Here is a 19,082-nt window from a genome sequence, read left to right as displayed (position 1 = left end):
ATCTAACTTCCGTATCGTGACGTATTTCTGAGTGAAACCATGCTGTTGCTAGCTAGCTAACTAATGAATCTTAGCCTCTTAGCTCTGTGCGCTAAAAGTTGAAGATTGATTGATGGGTGGATGTCATGATATTATTGGTTGAAATTAGTTACGGGCATGCTTACGTAAGCACACGGCATATTTTGTTTTACAGGAAGAAAACATGATTGAATTTTGATATAAGAATACAATGAAATTGATTTTTGGTATTTTTTTTTGCATATATTGTTAAATAGGTGCACAGTATGACCGGGGATGTGATCTAAAAGGGTTAAAAAGGCATTTTTCATTTCATCTCGTCTTTAAATGCTCTCCATCACTGATTAATGTTGCATTGTTGTGATTCTACCTATATCCAGTTCATGAAGGTTTTTACATTTTTTTATTCTAAACAACCGGTGTCTGGTAGGTTTTTCCTGGGAAAAATCCTCTGGTGCTCAGGTGTTAAAGTGTTTTTTTGAGTGGATTTTTCCTGTGGTTAACTGTTTTTTTTTTGGCTCCATATTTGGTGCTAAGCGCTTGTTGCGTTGTTGTGTTTTTGCATTGAACCTCCCAGAAATCACTTGTCAATCAAACGTTAAAAAACAGCTGTGATTGTGTGATTTCTGGGTCCATTTTGTTGTTGTTGGCGGTGTATTTTTCTTCTTTCCGTGGATAACTGGCCAAACTTGCCGTCACGTCCAGATATTTCCAGCAGCTACAATGGAGTTTGAAAGCAGAAAATGTAGTTCAATCTAGTGCGATCTAGAAAAAAAAGTCAGGTTTTGGTGTCAGTCCCTCAGAATCAAACAGCAAAGGGCTTCTTTCTAGACTCAGCATTTTGCACCAATGTTCATACAGGGAGAAATCCATCGTAGAAGAGGCAGAGAGACCAGTTTCTCCACTGACAGCAGCCTCAATAGACCAGAATGCAATGCAGCAACAAGACGTTTTGCGTTTTGCATAAGGGGCGTGACTCTCGCTTTTTCTTGACCAGAAAAGCTCACTCCACTATCTCTATTTCTCTCTCTACTTTCACGTAGAACCCGCAGCTCAGTTCATGCTCATTCCCTGGAGGTTGTCGCAAGGCATTCTGGGAAATGTAAGCAATCACTAACTGAAGTAGAAGTAGACGGGGCAGGTCGAGGGAACGTACGCCAAAAACCTTGAATGTGATATTTTGTCTGGAGCGATGGAAGACACAGTGCAGCACTGCAGCATTTTTCACGGGTTTGTTGAGGAGGACAATTTTGTTGTTGCTTTGTTTTCCTCCTGAGGCGCCGAGCCATCAGTCGTCTGACCCGCGCTTCATCCCCTGTCCTCCAGTGGTACCCAGTGTGTGTGGTGTGTGTGTGTGTGTGTGTGTGTGAGAGAGAGAGAAAGAGAGAGAGAGAGAGTGTGTGAGAGAAAGATACCAAGGAAAAATGAAGTGAGAGGAAGGGAGTGACTATGACTGTACTTGTATCTACAGCCATGTCTGTCTGTCTTTGTGTGTGAGTGTGTGTGTGTGTGTGTGTGTGTGTGTGTGTGTGTGTGTGTGTGTGTGTGTGTGTGTGTGTGAGAGAGAGAAAGAGAGCGAGAGAGAGTGTGTGAGAGAAAGATACCAAGGAAAAATGAAGTGAGAGGAAGGGAGTGACTATGACTGTACTTGTATCTACAGCCATGTCTGTTTGTCTTTGTGTGTGTGTGTGTGTGTGTGTGTGTGTGTGTGTGTGTGTGTGTGTGTGTGTGTGTGTGTGGCTGCATGTGTGGCAGAATCAATGAGTGGTTGCAGCTGAATGGGCCTGCTGAAGACTGACACACAAGAAAGATGATGTAAGAATGTGCCGCTGTGGCCGAGTTATGTAATCGCCTCGGCCCGGACTCACTCACTCTGTGTGTGTGTGTGTGTGTGTGTGTGTGTGTGTGTGTGTGTGTCTACCTGCATGTGTTTGTTATTAATTTCTGTTATTTTTCCCGATTTTTCGCGTATTCTTTATCATTCTGTAATGATAACTTGTTGTGACTGTGTGTGTACCTGTACTCACTTCACTGCCTCCAGATGAAGCTCATCGTGCCTCTGCTCAGTCCAGTGGAGGCAGACGGGGCAAATAAAGAGCAAAAGGAACGGGACATGACCACGTGCACGGAAACACACGCCGGCACGCGGTGATCCGAGGCGGCAGAGCGAAGAACAAGAGGGACGAGTTGACAGATTTGGCGGCACACTAGATAAAGATGTCTCAAACTCCACATACGTGATGTAAACTCTCCGTCAACGCCCGGCACGCAAGGCTAAAGCCGCATACAAACATGGCTGACTGCACATTAGTTGCATTATTTCATGTAAAAGTTGGTAGAGAGTTTGGGTTCCTCAGGTGTTATGTGTGGAGTAGAAAACACGAGGTGAGCTCTGCGTTGTTGTCCAGTACAGCTGAATGCTGATCCCTGTATTCCAGGGTTAGAACAGTATTGGCCATTTATTAAATATCAGATATCATCCGGTCGGGTCGTCCACTGCCGACATGATGGAGGCTCCTCCATGCGTCCCGTTTGGTGTTTTCTTTTATCAGTTAGAGTCCTACCAGTTAGTTTCGGATCTGTTTTGTTCATTTCTTTCCTTTGGCACCACCTTTAGTCCTTCTCTCTGCTCGTAGTTTGTATAAATATTGTAAATAGTCACTATGTGCTCCTAACACTTGTTCTGTCTACTATTGCAAATAACATCACACTTGTTACTAGACTTTCTTTTGTCGCATCATGTTTTCTGTTGCTGGTTGTTGTGTTACTGTTCCTAACAAGCATAACAAGCACAATTACATAAAAACAGTCTGAAAAACCTGCAATGAAATCTTATTTTCTTTGCAAATTTTTCGTTCAAATGCTCATTTTTTTTTTTTTTTTTTTTTGTAAATTAATTCTTCGTTTAAGGCCTGATGTGTCGCAGAGTTTCTCCTACCATTGAATAGATGTGGTGAGTCACTTAAAGAGCTGCTAACTCTAAAGGAATTTCATTAGTCTGTTTTTAGTGTCTCATGATGTTTCAGAGGCTTTTTAGACCCTGACAAGACTACAAATCTGCGGGAAACACTGAATACTTGTGATTTTTTTTGGCATGAAAATGGTAAAATTTAAAGATACTGAATGTCGGCACAAAATAGCGGCGATCGGCGACTTCAGTCTAAAAATGTCAGTATTGGTATCGACCTTCAAAAACCCATATCGGTCAAAACCTGCTGTGTACTGATGTTTTCATACACACTTCTCCCTTCCCTCTGTAATCTCTTCTCATCCACATATTCATCTTTCTTTTGACTCCCCCTCTTTTTCACTTTGACTCTGCTTCTGTCATCTCTCTCTCTCTCTCTCTCTCTCTCTCTCTCCCCCCTTCTTTCTCTCCTCTGCCTTTTTTTTTCCCATCTGCCCCCTTGCTGAGCAATTTCTCTGCTCACACAGTGAATTAATTTCACTGAATGCTTCCCTGTGCATCAAAGAACCTGAGCGTGTCTCAGGTGACGGGGAGGGGGGGGGGTTTCAAAGCCTCGCTTCAATTTGCCGTCGGTTTCTCCACATGTATTATTATTGTACGCTCTCTCTCCGCCATTACTGGACACTACTTAGCCAAATGAAATTATCTCTGCCCTTCCTCGCTCAGAATCAGGCCCGGGGTCCGTGGCATTCATTTGGTCTATTTTTAGTGGTCAGTCTCCCTTGGCTTTATTGGCTGAATGTTACGCTTCGCCGGCTCAGGATGTAAACAAACATTGCATCTGAAATGTCACTGGATGCCGTAACATTATTTCGAGGTTCTTTTTTTTGCAGGTTTTTATTCAGCATTAGTTGTTGTTGCTCATGTAGACATAAGGCAATTAGAGTAGAAGAAGCAAAATGTGACTCCAGGTCTGCAGGGGGCGCGAGCGGTTGGAGTTTACATTTTCACATTTTCACATTTTAGGGATTTAGCTCACGCTTTTTTCCAGAGCGACTTATAATGAGTGCAGCGGTAGAATAACCTTCAATTCTTAGATCGCCAACATCTCAAGCAACCAGTAAGGAGGAGTGCAGCGCTCAGAACTACAGCATCCTGATTATTAACGCCATAAATACTCCAGATTCCCTAGAATGATCATGTTTGGTAGATAAGTGCTAGATAAAAAGGAACCAGGGAGAAAAGACAGGCGCTTTATGAGTGCAAGTAGAGCAGGAGAATATGAGGCGCGGGCTGTGAGATTCAGGAGTCTTTGATCTGCTCGTTTTTTTGTTCCCTATGTGATAAAAAAAATACACTGACTTTCCTGATGGACATGCTATAATTAAAGGGCAAAGTTGCTAACTTTGAAAGGCCCTAACTGTCGCACCAAAAGTCCGATTGACATGAAACTTGCTATGCACATCCAGCTATCCTTTCAAAATGCATGGATTAAAAGTCAAAATTTTAAAGTCAAATGTGATGTGATTTGATGAAACGTTGAAATTTTGCCACTGTGTGCATTTAAAAAATACACAAATTAGCCTGATGGGGACGCTAAAGTTAAATGTCAACATGTCAAACTTTTGAAAGACCGTAAGTGCTTCACCACCGCTCCGATTTTGATGGAACTTGATGATGGATGATGCGTCTTGTTACTGATTGGCCCAAGGTGTGCCTGCATCATTAGTCGGGGTGGGACGACATGAGACACTCGGTAACCCTTATTTAACCGTGTCATTTGAGTACGAACACATTCGCAAAGGCCTGAGGGAGAATTTCACATAATCACGCATTCACTCCTGGACTCTACCTGATGCTGCCACAGTCTTCTGCTGTTTGCCACAGGTTTGGTGCCTTGCTCAAGGGCACTCAAGGGCATTTCCAAGATTTTCCCAGCTGCTCTGTTTTGATTTGAACCATCCACCTTCCAGTCACAAACCCACTCGGCTACTGCCACTTTGGAACTGATTTGTTCTGTGTTTTTTTTTTTTTTGTTTTTCCAGTGGAATCCCGGGGAAGAAATGCGGCACCATCATCGTGAGAGCAGAGGAGCTGAGCAACTGCAGGGTGAGGAGACATTTGGTTCCTCTGTTGACGGTTCGTCTGTCATGATCAGATCAGCATCAAGCAGTATTCAGCCTTGGTTTGGAGCACCGCATGGGCGGGGTCAGCTGCATCAGGACGACTCAGATAGGGTCAGGAAGATTGTCAATCACAGAAAAGTATGTTAAACTGACTTTCAAATACTTTCCTCGGATTAGTGGCAAACCCTCCCCATCTGATGCTATTATTTGGAAATATTGGATAAAGGAGATTTTGCCATAAATACCCTTAAGATGCTGTAAATCCTGGACTAACACAAACACACAGATGCATACACACAAATACAAAAACATTCAGAAGCTTTCCCAATACTTTGCTTCACTGCATTTCAACAGTGACATCAATTTTACAATACACTGAAGATATTACTTGTTAGATTACCTTGACAACAGAATTTTGACTTTTTATTCCAAGTTTATTATCTAACCATTTGATGCTTCTACAATACCATGGCAAACAAGAAAAACCATAAACCAATGTCACAGAACAACCGCTGTCTTTTGTTTTCAAGTGTTTTTTTTTTTTTTACCACCCTGACAGCTTTGTAGTAGCTTTTGCTCAGGGGTTTTGGGTCGGGGCCAGTTGGGTGTCCGCCTGTTGGCTCTGTAAGTGAAACAGTTCCACGTTTTTTGCTCCTGGCACCGGTTCAGAAGGACCGGGATTCAGATCAAGACATGCTGGACTGTGTGACGCTGCTGTCATCTTTTCAGCTGTTGTTGTTGTTTTGTGCTGACCCCAAACACTTTAACACTGTTAAAGCAAGGCGCATTGTTATTGGCGACGTACCACGCTTGCTCTCTCGGGGGGTTGCTGAAAGGCATTCTGGGAAATGTAAGAAATCACTAACTGAAGTAGAAGTAGACGAGGCAGGGGACGAGGGGAAAGTGGGTTCACCGACAGCACTTCATCAGAAAATAACTCCTGGAATTTGTTGAACATCATGAATTGGAGATATTGATGATATGGAACAGTGTAATGTGTGATGAAATGGAGTTTCAGCTTGCAGAACACATTTGGTGAAAGTGTCAAAGATTATAAAACTCAATCTGAATTGTCTTTCGCAGTCTTTCGCACTGGTATTGAAGCAGTATGGACATTTCAGTTAGTGTATTATTGAAGCAATTACAAGAATCCCATGCTGCATTTAGGTGCTAATACAAAAATCAGAAAGATCATTTCGACTTTGATAATCACTTTATTCACCAAGAACAATGAATCTACCAAAATTTGTCTTGGCGGCATGCTGTTTGCTGGACATACAATACACTATACACTCTTCCCTTCCACCAACAGTGCTGCTTGTTTTGATTGCATTGGGAACTTGTGTGGTCTTAGCAGATCTCAGCCTCTGAAATATGTATTTATTTATATGTTGGTTCCTCTTTAGGAGTCGGTGATGCTGCAGTTCTGCGGCAACAAGCTGGATAAGAAGGACTTCTTTGGGAAATCTGACCCTTTTCTCGTCTTTTACCGCAGTAACGAAGACGGCTCGTAAGTTGACAAGCAATTTCCCCGTGCTATTTGTAGATATATCGGTTTATTGAATTAAAAAAAAGTAGCTATCTCTATTTTTGTGCTTTCCACACACACACACACACACACACACACACTGAAGAATATCAGCCTGTAATGCATAGAGACACAGAGCAAGATTGTTCACGCTCCAAAAAGCTCCCATACGGACGATGTAAGAGCTAAACTGTCTCCTTGATGTTACATAATAGCCGTCCATAATACTCTGTACTGTATATGCGACTTATACCGTCCGGCCATTAACAAAGAGAAGCCGGCAGACGAAGGGATGAGCGCAGATGAAAGGGCCGAGTTGAGAAGGGGGGAAATAAGAGGAGCGGGGGAAAGAAAAGGCGGATGAGTTGGAGTTAAGTGAAAACTGCGTCGGGGTCGGAGTCTCTTTGCCCCGCAGAGGCTTTTATTCAAGTCGACTTCAGCGTCTTGCACTTAACACATTCTCTTTTTGTGCAGCTGGGTATTTATTGAAGCAGTCTAAATGTTGGGCCGCAGGGTAAAACAGCAGCATGCTGCGGCTACAGAGAGCCACACTAGCTGCTGCATGCGGAGAACGGGCAACAGTTGCTTTTCAGCCGAGGAGCGAGCTTTATTAAATACTTGTACATCACAGTCATTCCCCTGGTTAACACAGAGAGGTCGTACACAGAGGACTGCTGTAATCTTTAAGTAACATTTGTCATCTGTTAACAGCTTTGTGTTTTTTTGTGTGCGCCACAGGTACACCATCTGCCACAAGACAGAAGTGGTGAAGAACACTCTGGATCCGGTGTGGCAGGCCTTTAAAATTCCCGTCAGAGCGCTGTGTAACGGAGACTATGACAGGTAGGAGACGCACTGATGGATCCCACAGACACACATATTTCACTGACATTGTTTACAGTTATATTTTAGGAATTAAGCACCTGTCCAGAGTGACTTCCGTTGAGTGCAACAGAATAAGCTTCAATTCCTAGATCATAGTAATGAGTGCAAGCGTCAAAGCCACAGCAACCCAGACAACAACTCCCACAATAATACTGATAATAATAAACTTTATTTATATGGCACTTATCTAAAAGCAGAAATTACAAAGTGCTTTACAGCAAGGTATCAAAACAAGAAGAGTAAAATATAGAAGTAAAAGGCTTTTGGTAAAGTGCAAACCTGCACCGACGCTGAACAATTCTCCAACTTGCAAAGCTGCAGCCTCTGTAAAGGTTTATGTTTGTTTGTCATTTTTCATTTTCTATCATTTTATCATCTTCCGGGTTTGAGCAGCTGTCTTGGAAGTCCCGGATGTCAGACTTTCCCATCAGCGCATGAATGCAGCATAATAGTTGTGGCTAAAAAAAAAAGTAATCCCACATCCAGATGATCACCAACATCTAATCAGCTGATCCTTGGGCCAAGGGCGATCCGTCCACTAAATTTCAGCCAAATCTGTTTGCTACTTTCTGAGATATCTTGCTAACAAACAGACAGAAAGGGGTGAAAACAAAACCTTCTTCCAACCTCGCTGGTGAAGCTAATGAGGAGATAGAAATAAGAAGCACAAGCAAGAAAAAACACATTAAAAGATGAATAAATAGATGCATCAAATGAAATCAGATAAAAGAAAACATAAGAAACGAGAAGAGTTGAGCAATTCTCCAACTTGCTGCTACACCCAAACACATCATTCCTATCACTTAAAATGTGAGTTAAATTGATTTCTTGACCCTGCAAACGTACTTTTAGATTTTGGAATCAAGTCTTTATCTCTGTAAGTTTCATACTTATGGCTAAAAAACAATAATCATCTAATAGCGGAAATCCCAGATCCAAATTACCACCAAAGTCTAATCAGTTGGATCAAAGTGAGTCAATCGCTCAAATCTGCTTCGCTTTTCCAAAAGGCTTTATGCAGTCGGAAGTTGGATAAAGCCCTCTCCTTTCTTTTAGTGGAGTGTTACAATCCATCATGAACAGAAATATTATCTTTTAATATCAGATGAAGGGAGGAAAATAAATATCTCTGCAATGAAATGAAGGACATTACTCTCCTCTGCTTATGGGTTGCTCTACAAAGTCCAAATCATCTTTATTATGAATCCGATCCACTCACTGCGGTCCTTCGGGTGCGATAGTGCTGTACTGTACATTTATGCCGAAGATATTTCCAGGGACACGGGAATATTTGCTCCATTTATCATCTGGACACCTTTAGCTCTGACACTTGTACTCCTTAATATCGGTTGCTTGTTGTGTTGGTTATCCAGGAATTTAAGCTTCTTCTAGCATCACACTGACTTTACAGCAACTAACCCTGGATAATAGTGTCATCTAAATGCTTAAAATGGAATGAAACATTGTCATTTCTGCTCCAAAGTCAGTTTATTAGGGACTAGGGTTCGACCGATATGGATTGCTGACTGGGTAAAAAAAAAAAAAAAAACACCCCTGTAAATTTGGCCCAAACTGTCCCACCACAACCGACCCACAGAGGCTCCACCCAGCCGCCCCGCTGTTCACAATATGCAGAACAAAGTATTATTAGAGATACAGCCTACTTTATCTTTAAAATGAAGTTGCGATTTTATATTTTAATTCAAAATATAATAACAAAACATCACTTTTATTACCATCAGTTGTTGACAAGGTTTCCATGCTGCTCTCTGCTCACAAACGTCACATCTCTGCAACTTGGGAAAATCGTAGAAAATCCCGACTCTCCTCGTCATATTTACCCCCTCGTTCATGTGCACTTAACTCATGATTCTGATATTTCCGACAGCACCTTGAAGGCAGCATAATGTTCATTTGTTAGGTCGCAAATTTCTGCACGACACAATCTGCCTGTCATTGTCAGTGCAGCGTATGAAAGGTAGAATGTACCAAAGTATGTTTGGCAGGGGGGGGGAGACGGATGGACTCATGAGATGTGATGAACTTATGAACTTATGAACTCCCCCACAACACACACACACACACACACACACACACACACAGGTTGACCGGCCCACCGGGAAAACTCCCACGACTCCAGATGGCCCGTCCGCCCCTGGCTGATACCGATATATTTGAAGCTGCTGATATCTGATATTTTCGGCTGATAATTAGTAACTTTCAATGAACATTTTTGTGCCCAAAAAAACATAAAAACAAATACAAGGATTCAGTGTTTCCCCCAGAATTATATTCTTATATCAGGGTGGAAAAGCCTCTGAAATAGCATTTAGTTCATCATGGGACACTAAAACTCTCCATTAAAACCCATAATAATGAAATTCTTGAATTCCTGAAGCTGCTGAGTAAAATCATATTCTCACCTCCATCATACTGACATGTCCGACACTGACTGGCTGATATCTGACTTTCATTAAAAGGCCAATAACAGCCCAATGTGTCTGTCTAACCCTATTAGGGACGTCCATTCCAGTAACGGCACAATGAGTTTCTTCATCTTTCATATTTCGGTATATTAGTTTGCCGATGCAGGGAGCTGATATTCGCCTTTTAGTAAAAATTAGATACTCTAATCTTCCTCCATCTTCCTCTGATAGGATGAATTTGTTTGGGAAGCCCTTTAACCTGAATTGATTGTAATAATACATTTTGATCAGAGCCCACACAAGTATGCATGCATGTTGTTCTTATTCGCCTTATCGACATTTTGATGGAAACACTGCATACTTGTAATTCTTTGGAATATTTTGGCATTAAAATGGTCAAATTTAAAGATATTGAATAGACAGCTTCATTCCAAGAATAATCAAATTCTTCATCTTTCATATTCTTTATGTGCTAGTGTAGTGAGCCCGGTATATATGTTTTCCGATATTGGACTGGATACTGGCCAGTCAGTTTTGTCTTCCTCCGATGGATTTGTTTGATCACATATTTGTTGCGAATTTATTGCCCTTAACCTGAATTCGCCTGGATTTCAGTGGAGAGTTTTAGAGTCTCATGGTCTAAAAGCTGTTTTCAGGGGCTTTTGCACCCTGACAAGAATAACATTTTGATGAAAACACTGCATAATTGTAATTCTTTGGAATTTTTAATTTAAAGGTCCCATATTCTACACTTTCCAGTGTTTTATTTTATGTCTTGAGGTCCATTCAAAGCTGTGTGTGTGTGGTGTCATGCACCAGAAACACTCTCAATCCATTTTTACACGTTCATTTTCCAGCATCTCTCTGAGCCTTACCAAGAACAGGCTGTTTCTGTCGCCGTGTCTTTAAGGCTCATTAATATTAACGACCCCTCTGTTCTGATTGGCTAACCGTTTCAAGAGTGAAACGTGAGACGCCGCGGCCCGGCGGCTACAGGTAGGGAAAACTCTCCGGTAATAAACAATGACAACCGCTCAACCTCTTTGAAAAAAACACTTTGTTAGTCTATTATTTCTTACAAAAATGCTAATGAGCGAACCTTTGTGACGCCACAAAGTTAGGGAAGTCCAAACCGCTTTTCTAATATGGATTGTGATTTAGTTGCCGACCGTACGTTTTGATACTTTCACCATGTTTAGATAGACCATCCAACTCCTTTTATAATCAAAGAGGCAACGGGAATCCTGTTTTGCACGATATGGGACATTTCAAGATATTATAAATTGGCACAAAATATCGGCTATACACAGCTTCGTTCCAAGAATATCGGTATCGGCCTTCAAAAAGCCGTATCTGTTTTAACTGTAATCCCCAGTATGAGACTTCCCCCACTTACGGCCGCGGTCGGCGTCTTCCACGGACGAGTTGCCAGCCTTTTAAGCAGAAAGACTCTAAATCAGTGGCGCTAATTGGTTTTTTAATGGGATTTCCACCACCTCCTCCCCCTCCCTCCACCCCTCTCTGCCCCTTCTCTCTCCCCCCACAGGAGCATTAAGGTGGAGGTGTACGACTGGGATCGAGATGGAGGGTGAGGGAACATGCTCTTCCTCTTGTGCTTTCAGTCTAAAGTGATAATCTGTGTTCTGCACTGTGTGTCATGATGCTCCATGTCAGGCTTACACTGCTGTTGTTTTAGTGACATGCAGCTGCTGTGATGGAAAAACCACACAGAAACTGCAATTTTTGGTGTTTACAGGCTTATCTACTGTATATATATGTTGTGCGAGTTTCATGATCCTTGCATTTCTGAAAAACATACTTATTTTTTAACTTATTAGCTTATTTTTTTTACATGCTTTTTCTCATCTAACATCACTGATATGCTCCTAAAAATAAATTAGTTGGAGCAAGTAGGGAAGGGTATTTGGGATTATTTTCACAGATCATGCTCCAGAATATTTTTAACATTCTCTTTGCTTTTAATAATACAACAATAACTATTAATGTTTCCTGAACGATCTTTGATAACTGGAGAGAGAGATGAAGTCAGTCAGGGAGTAAAGGTGGTGTGTATTTTGTGAAGGAAGTGAATAAAACTGTTGCTTTTGAGCAAAGAATTCATTTAAATAATTTAGCCAAGAGTTTCAGCCAAGAAATCTGATTGGTCTAAGATGCATTTCAACCAGGGTAAGAAATTAACTGTTTTTTCAGATGGCATTTTTTGCCCCCTTGATTTTATTTTTAGTGACATTTTGGTCTTTTTTGGCAATTTTATTGAACTATGAAATTATGCACTTGCATATTGGCAAATAAAACCTCAATTTGTTCCAGTAGGATTTGTTTTAACTTCTTTCCCACTGCTGGAAACTGGCAGAAGACTCTCTGCCCCCATCCAGTCCATCTTCCACCCCTCAATTATTAATTTTTGTATGATATTGGTCATTTATTTATTACTGATGCAGTGGTTTCTGTGGGGTCTGTATTTTGTCCTGCTGCTGGCTGCCTGGTGCCAATATGTTCTCCTGCTTCAGACTGCATACTCCATTATTTTCTGATCAGAAAACGCTCCATTTTTCTCGCTAGGAGCGCTTTGGAAAGAATCACCCGGTCATGGGCTCCCACAAATCACCTACGGTGGCCCGCGGGGGACAGTAGACGCATCGAGGCGTGAATATTTGACAGCTCAACAGAAAAAAAAAATGTGAACAGGGTGAAATGCAGAAAAGGGAACTCCTTATTGGGGGCATATTTTGCCCCCCTAAGTTTTTCATTTCACAGGCATTTTATGAACTTGCAAAGGCATATTTGCCCCAAGCTGGTAATTTCTCACCCTGATTCCAACTGCGCTGATTATTTCCATAAAATGATGAAATTGGTTGCTATGCACACTCCTGTGGTAACCAGGCAGCTAGATAGCAATCCTGCTCGATTTCTCCTGCATGCACACTACTTTGAAGAAAACTTTTCAGACAGTACACACTGCTAAGAATTGTCTAAAAGCTGTAGCAGGCATTCTTTACTGTGATTATGGGTTCTTATAGCTTCACCTCATACCTAGCTGCTTCACTGTTGCCCATTATCAGAGAAAAGAACGTCCATGTGGGGTTTTTCAGATGGAAAGGAATGTGACTTTGTGTTTTCATTTCTCCAGTCACGACTTTATCGGCGAGTTCAGCACCAGCTACAGAGAAATGTCCAGAGGCCAATCACAGTTCCACGTCTATGAGGTGACATTCTTCACACACACACTCACACACACACACACGAACAGCAACCCCCATCATGTGTCGATCCTGCATCGTCCTACATAAAAAAAAAAAAATGTTGGGTGAGTTAACCTCCGCTTTTATGTGCAACAGCTGTGACTGTCAGGGTTTTACAGGAAGAAGTATTTCATTGCTTTCTTATTAAAAGAAAGCATTTTTGTTCAGTCATTACCCTCTTCACCCCTCCTCCCCTCCAAAATGACTTCAATATAAAACATAATAGCCTATCATTTGTCAAACAATAAGTAATAAAATCCATTATCGGTGTTTTCCACAAGCACATTGAGTAGCCAGCCAAAGAGAAAACGTAGCCAGCTAGGGGTGGTGAGGGGGGTGTCAGGGGTCAGAGGTCATATTTTTGATGAACAAGCTTTATTTTGGTGTCTATTAATGCACTACTTAATTCCATTCATATTAATAATTGAGTATTTTGCTGTGTTTACCTCAAAAACTGCGTGGCTTCTTTTCCAGCTCAGTGGTGGAGTTGTGGTGTTGGAAAGGCAAAATTTATTTGTGCTTTACATAAAAATACATAATTTATCTAGTAAAATTACATTAAAACAGAAAGAAATAAAGATAAAAATAGTTAAGTAAGGATAACATTGGGCATTGGAGGATAAAAAGTCACTCAATAGGTATAGATGCGACCCTCAATATCAGAGGTCTGGAGTTACTAAAAACTGAACTGGAACACAGTATGGAACAGCTAAACACAGAGCGGCAGACAGCACACCTTAAGTGCGATTTCATTTCGGGGATTATTGATTAATTATTCGTCCTCGTCAATTGTCAGCACTGAGCGACGAGTTAAATCAAACCGGCAGGTAGGAGCGACATCCATGTGGCATTGCACTCATGTTCCCCTAATATCTGAGTGTTGGACAACTTTACGTATCTAAAAAGTGTCAAATTACTGTCCAGCACACAACATTAAAAACACGTCAAAAGTTGGGAGCATTTTGTAGGATTCTAAGTTTTGGGTTTTCCCACCAGGAGACTGTCGGATTGGAGATGGATCAAGTGCAAATCTCCTGTCTCCCTCACTGGCAGAGCGCTAAAACCAACTGTGGAGATACATAAGTCTGTCTGATGTGTAACTGCAAGGCTCCTGACATCAATATGGTGATCAGGTTGAGGAAAATATAAAAAAATACCATTAAAGCGGAGAGGAGCCGCCTGGAAAGCATCAGTATTCAGCGATCTAGCTATCAATCGCTTGTGGAAAACACTGCGTTACCTGCTGGTATTCATTCTTCGTCTGTTTCCAATTTCAGTGTCTGGCAGGCTTTTCTGTTAGTAGATCACTTCAAGACCATCTCAGATACACACAATATCATTTTCTCTTGCGGGTCTACACTGATCTCATATAGTCTGCCGCCTCTCTGAAGGCCAAATGACAGAAATCCTTCATAGTGACAGAGAACTTTAATCTTCGAGGACGACATCAAATTTTTGGGAGTTTGGCCCGTTGGTCACCTTACCCAATATCTGAAGAGAGGACTGACACCAAAATCATCTCTGTGTCTCTGCTGCGCATGCTAACGCCTTAGCATACAGTATGTTAAGTAACCATAGGCGTCTAGTATTATCCTAAAAGTGAGAAAATGAGAACTTGGGTAGATCATTTTAATGATGCGTCTAAATCTGTCAGGCTTGTTCACTGGATTGGTAAAATAGACAAAAAATCAACACACAGCTAAAGTTTTTGTGCTGTTGATTCATAATGGACTTCACTAATGATGGAGATTAAGATTTTGTTTTTAGACGTTATGAATCTACAATTTGTAGAATAAAACACCAACTTTGGATTGCATTACTTAGTCTATCTTCATACTTTGGATAATGCTAGTCGCCTGCGGTTACTTAACATACCGTATGCTAAATCTACCGGAGACACAGAAATGATTTCTGTGCCAATCCTCTCGTCACATATTGGGTAAGGTACCAATGGGCCAAACTCCCCCCAAAAAATCATTGTAGTCCTTTAAAAGGGCAGCAGCCACTGCAGCCTATTATTTTTCAAATGTCACTGAATCGGCATATTCTGTCACAAAACCCCTGATTCTTAAAAAGACCGTCTGCCAGACTGGCAGCTGAAAAGAGAAGATTTGCATTTTCTAAACAATTCCTCTCCAACAATAAAACTACAGTGAAACAAGTTTTTAAGTCATATCTGCTTTGTTGGAGAGAGTGTATAGAGGAAGTAGACAGTAAAGATGGCAGAGAGAGAGGATGGGCGACTGGACAGATAAATCAGGGATTGGTAATGGACTGAATCCGTCGCTTGTGGAAATTCCTTTGCCGATTTAAATTACATTGATCTTCGGTAATTTAAAATGTGCGAGACACTCTAATGGGGAAGGACACACAGGACCGAAAATGCTGCTCAAGTTGATTTAAAACGTATTTAGAGCCTAGACATTTCCCAGAGCCTTCCTGAGGGTCGCTGCTGCTTTTGTCCCATTTGAGCATCTTGTGCCGCCGCCTCACCCTTGTTCAGCAGTGTTTTTCTTGACTGCGATGTCTTACACAATAAATTAAATTGTAAAGAACATCCATTGGACAAAAAGGGCCCTGTGTCCGGAAAGATCCGATGGTATACAAGCTTTTTTAGATCTGTCACATATCCATAATGTTTATGGAGAGGATACAGAGATAGCTTATCTGTCACAGATGCTTATGGAGGATATTGTCCAGATATGTTTTCTGTAACCTGCCAGATTCATATATCACAAACATGGCATGAGCATCAGGGAAAATACATTTTTCTTGTATCTTCGGCCATCTGCATATAGTGACAGATACAAAGAAATGTGATGATGCCATTTTCCCTGGTCTGCAATACTGACCTGGCAGATCCGACCAGAGTTTCTGGTCTGCCACAGATCTTAATGTTTACAGAGAGGATACATGACTGATCTGTCACAGATGCTAATATGATATTGTCTGTATAATTCATGTGTAACCTGTCTGTTAGAATGCCAGGTCAGGTATATGCCATTAGATCTGGAAAGCTAGCATCATCACATTTTTTCCCAACTTCTCTTCCTGCTGCATTTAAATGCTGTTTCAGTTGAATTGTTTAGCTGTTGCCATGTGAAAACCTTGTAACTCCAATTTTGTTGATTCTCACATTTTAAGTTACATGCTCCTCTATGAACTGAGGAAATTGCTAATCAAACCCTTGTTGCTAATCAAACCCTTTCAAAAGACGTCAAACTCAGAAACGGTGGTCAAGCTGAAATCGAGGCTGTTTTTCAAGCAAGACATGCTTGAAAATATGCTGAATGCGATGCTGAATGTGCTGAATGTGATGATTGTCTGACAGGAGGATGCACACTATCGCCCCAACCCTAATTGAAATAACATACAGTACATGCACTAGCCCATCAAGCCCCCACCAGTTCGCTGAAAGCAGGACTTCTATGTTATATCTCTTCCTCTCTCCCGATGCCTGTTGTGAACTGTGAGCTCAAGGCGATTCGCCGACCGGTCCGTTAGCTTCTTTACGAGTCGTACGTGGGCAAAGCATAAATCACTGAAGGTCAGGAGTCAGAAAGGCTGGTTATGTAGCACAACCTGACTCACCAGGCACTGTGTTTTCTCTCCATACACCGCTGTCTTAACGGTTTACCTGAGTATGGTTTCCCTGGTGGTTAGTGAGACTGTCCTGTTTACTGTTTTACTGGAAAGTTCCCTCCTTCACAACTGTGTAATATGACGATTGAAGCGCTGTAAAATCCCCTGAAAAATGACATTTTCCATGGTGTAAATAGAGTGTGGTTGGTTATCCTTTCTCTCATCCCTCTTCAACACACACAGTCAATTTGATTTGAACACTGAAGCAGACATGGAGTCAGGATCTCCGGCTGCTGCCGCGTTCACCTGTTGATCGATGGGACACAACAAAGTGAATTCAAGCTGCTGATGTTTTCTCCGCAGGTGCTAAATCCAAAGAAGAAGGGAAAGAAGAAGAAAAAGTACCAAAACTCAGGAACGGTGAGTCAGCAGTTAGGGCTTCACTGCAGGTCTCAGGAAGCCCACGTACCCTCCAGTGGTCCCTGATGCTTGGCATTGTGGGACCAAGGCTACGTTCACACTGGAAGCCCTCTCGCTTAATTTCGATTTACTGCTCATATCTGATGTTTTTTGGATGACTGTTCATATTTGTTTTACGATGTAACCCATATCTGATACCAATATGAGCTGACGGCCATGTTGAAAAGACACGCATGCTCAGTGTAACAATAACAAAAAATTTAAAATCTGTTTTTTGTGTCTTCTCTGTCTTGTTTTGAACACATTTCGGTTTCGGTATGTGCCTTTAAGTTTTGACTGAATTGAGGCGTCTCCCTAGCCTGGTTCCAGACTCCTGAATCGCGACCCGCCCTCTCTTCAGATTTGGTCGAGCGATTCAGAGAGTCTGGTGTTGCTCTGTTCAACGGCGATTTCTCGATCGGAAAAACGATCGGGCCAATCAGCGCCTTTGTGGGGGCGGGACTAAAGTTTGAACAGTTCGTGCAACGTTTTTTCATTGGCATTTCTGCAGAATAATATTTGTTGAAATCATTTCTTAACCAACATATTGTCTTTGCAAAGACGATATTTTTGTCAAAAACAACCAACATTCTTGGTAAAGTTAGTAAATACGCCCAGCATCAGTGTAACTGAAAATAATGTCAGAGCGTCCGGATACATCAGTCACTAGTGATTGGTCCAGGGAAAATCGACTCACCCCCCCCCCACACAGAAAATGGCTAACATGGTGGCAATCTCAAACTGTATAATGGAGTGGAACGAAATGGTCATTCAGTCTGAATATCAGGCTAGCGTCTCCCCAAATATCAGTGAAATCGGCTATTTTGTTTTCTTTCCATTCCTGTGTCTCATCGTCGTCCATGCTGATGCTGCTACGGGCGCCAAAATTATGACAGTTGTCTCACGTGAATGATGTAAGATGTTACTGATTGTCATGGCAACACTGACAAATTCAAATCTGAGCGTTCAGTTACAAGTCGCATGTAGACGTGCTTCTGGATCTGATTTTGTAGCACATATCCATGTGGTTCAGATCGGAATTGGGAAAAAATGTGACTCCATGCAATTTTTTGCTGTTCACACTGATTAGAAAACATCAGATCTGTCACAAAAAAAAAAAGCAGAATTGGAACATTTTAAGCTGCAGTGTGAGCTTATCGATGTATGGGCTTTGACAAATGGGTTCGTAATTGTTGGTGCAGCGGTGTGACGAGCCGGGTGGAACCGTCTTAATTTCGATTAGAAATGAATGACGTCTGGCATCGCTGGTCTTAAAAGAAGTCTGCTGAAAACCAGGTGCTATATTGACTGAATCTAATATGTTGCTCTCTTCCTCCTAAACTCCTAAACTGTTCCCATTTGCCAGGTGACGCTCCTGTCCTGCCTGGTGGACACAGAGCTTTCCTTCCTGGACTACATCAAAGGCGGGTAAGTTCAGAATAAATGGCTGCATATACAGTATGATCCTGCAGCGATTACAGCAGCAGTATTACTCTCAGTCTTTCCATGCTGTCCCTCTTAGCTACAGCCAGAGTCACTCTCAGTGTTAATGCAGTGCAGAGGATGCAGAGCCTCACAGCTGAGAGGATTACTGTACTGTATTTATCTCTCCGCTCTGATATTGGTAGTGACAGCTGCCGATAACCCCGCCGCCTAATTGCTCACCGCCGCATGCTTTGAAACACGCTGTGGTATAATCTAGGCATGATTGATAATGCCACGTTACTCCTTTACATGATTTTTTTTTTTCCCCCCTTGTAGGACTCAGATTAATTTCACGGTGGCAATTGATTTCACAGCGTCAAATGGTGAGTGTTTTAAGCAAGTCTTTGCTCTTGTCAAGTAAATCCCATAAGTGTGTTGGACAGATAAAACTTATCTGTTAGC

The 19,082-nt window shown here is 41.8% G+C and overlaps 1 protein-coding gene across 2 annotated transcripts in view; it reads left to right on the top strand.

The window, feature by feature from the left end:
- LOC139931875 (copine-8-like) overlaps nt 1-19,082 on the top strand; it is a 61,883-nt gene that overhangs the window by 31,769 nt on the left and 11,032 nt on the right. For both annotated transcript variants that reach the window (XM_071925508.2, XM_071925507.2), the window contains exons 7-14: nt 4,972-5,035; nt 6,459-6,562; nt 7,319-7,423; nt 11,438-11,479; nt 13,043-13,118; nt 17,100-17,156; nt 18,562-18,623; nt 18,957-19,003. In XM_071925508.2, coding sequence (XP_071781609.1) covers nt 4,972-5,035; nt 6,459-6,562; nt 7,319-7,423; nt 11,438-11,479; nt 13,043-13,118; nt 17,100-17,156; nt 18,562-18,623; nt 18,957-19,003 — 557 coding nt within the window. The remainder of the gene's footprint in view (nt 1-4,971; nt 5,036-6,458; nt 6,563-7,318; nt 7,424-11,437; nt 11,480-13,042; nt 13,119-17,099; nt 17,157-18,561; nt 18,624-18,956; nt 19,004-19,082) is intronic.

Source organism: Centroberyx gerrardi, chromosome 4, assembly GCF_048128805.1.
Source record: "Centroberyx gerrardi isolate f3 chromosome 4, fCenGer3.hap1.cur.20231027, whole genome shotgun sequence".
Lineage (NCBI taxonomy): Eukaryota > Metazoa > Chordata > Actinopteri > Beryciformes > Berycidae > Centroberyx > Centroberyx gerrardi.
The sequence above is the reverse complement of the archived record's forward strand: the minus strand, read 5'-3'. Positions and strand labels throughout refer to the sequence as shown.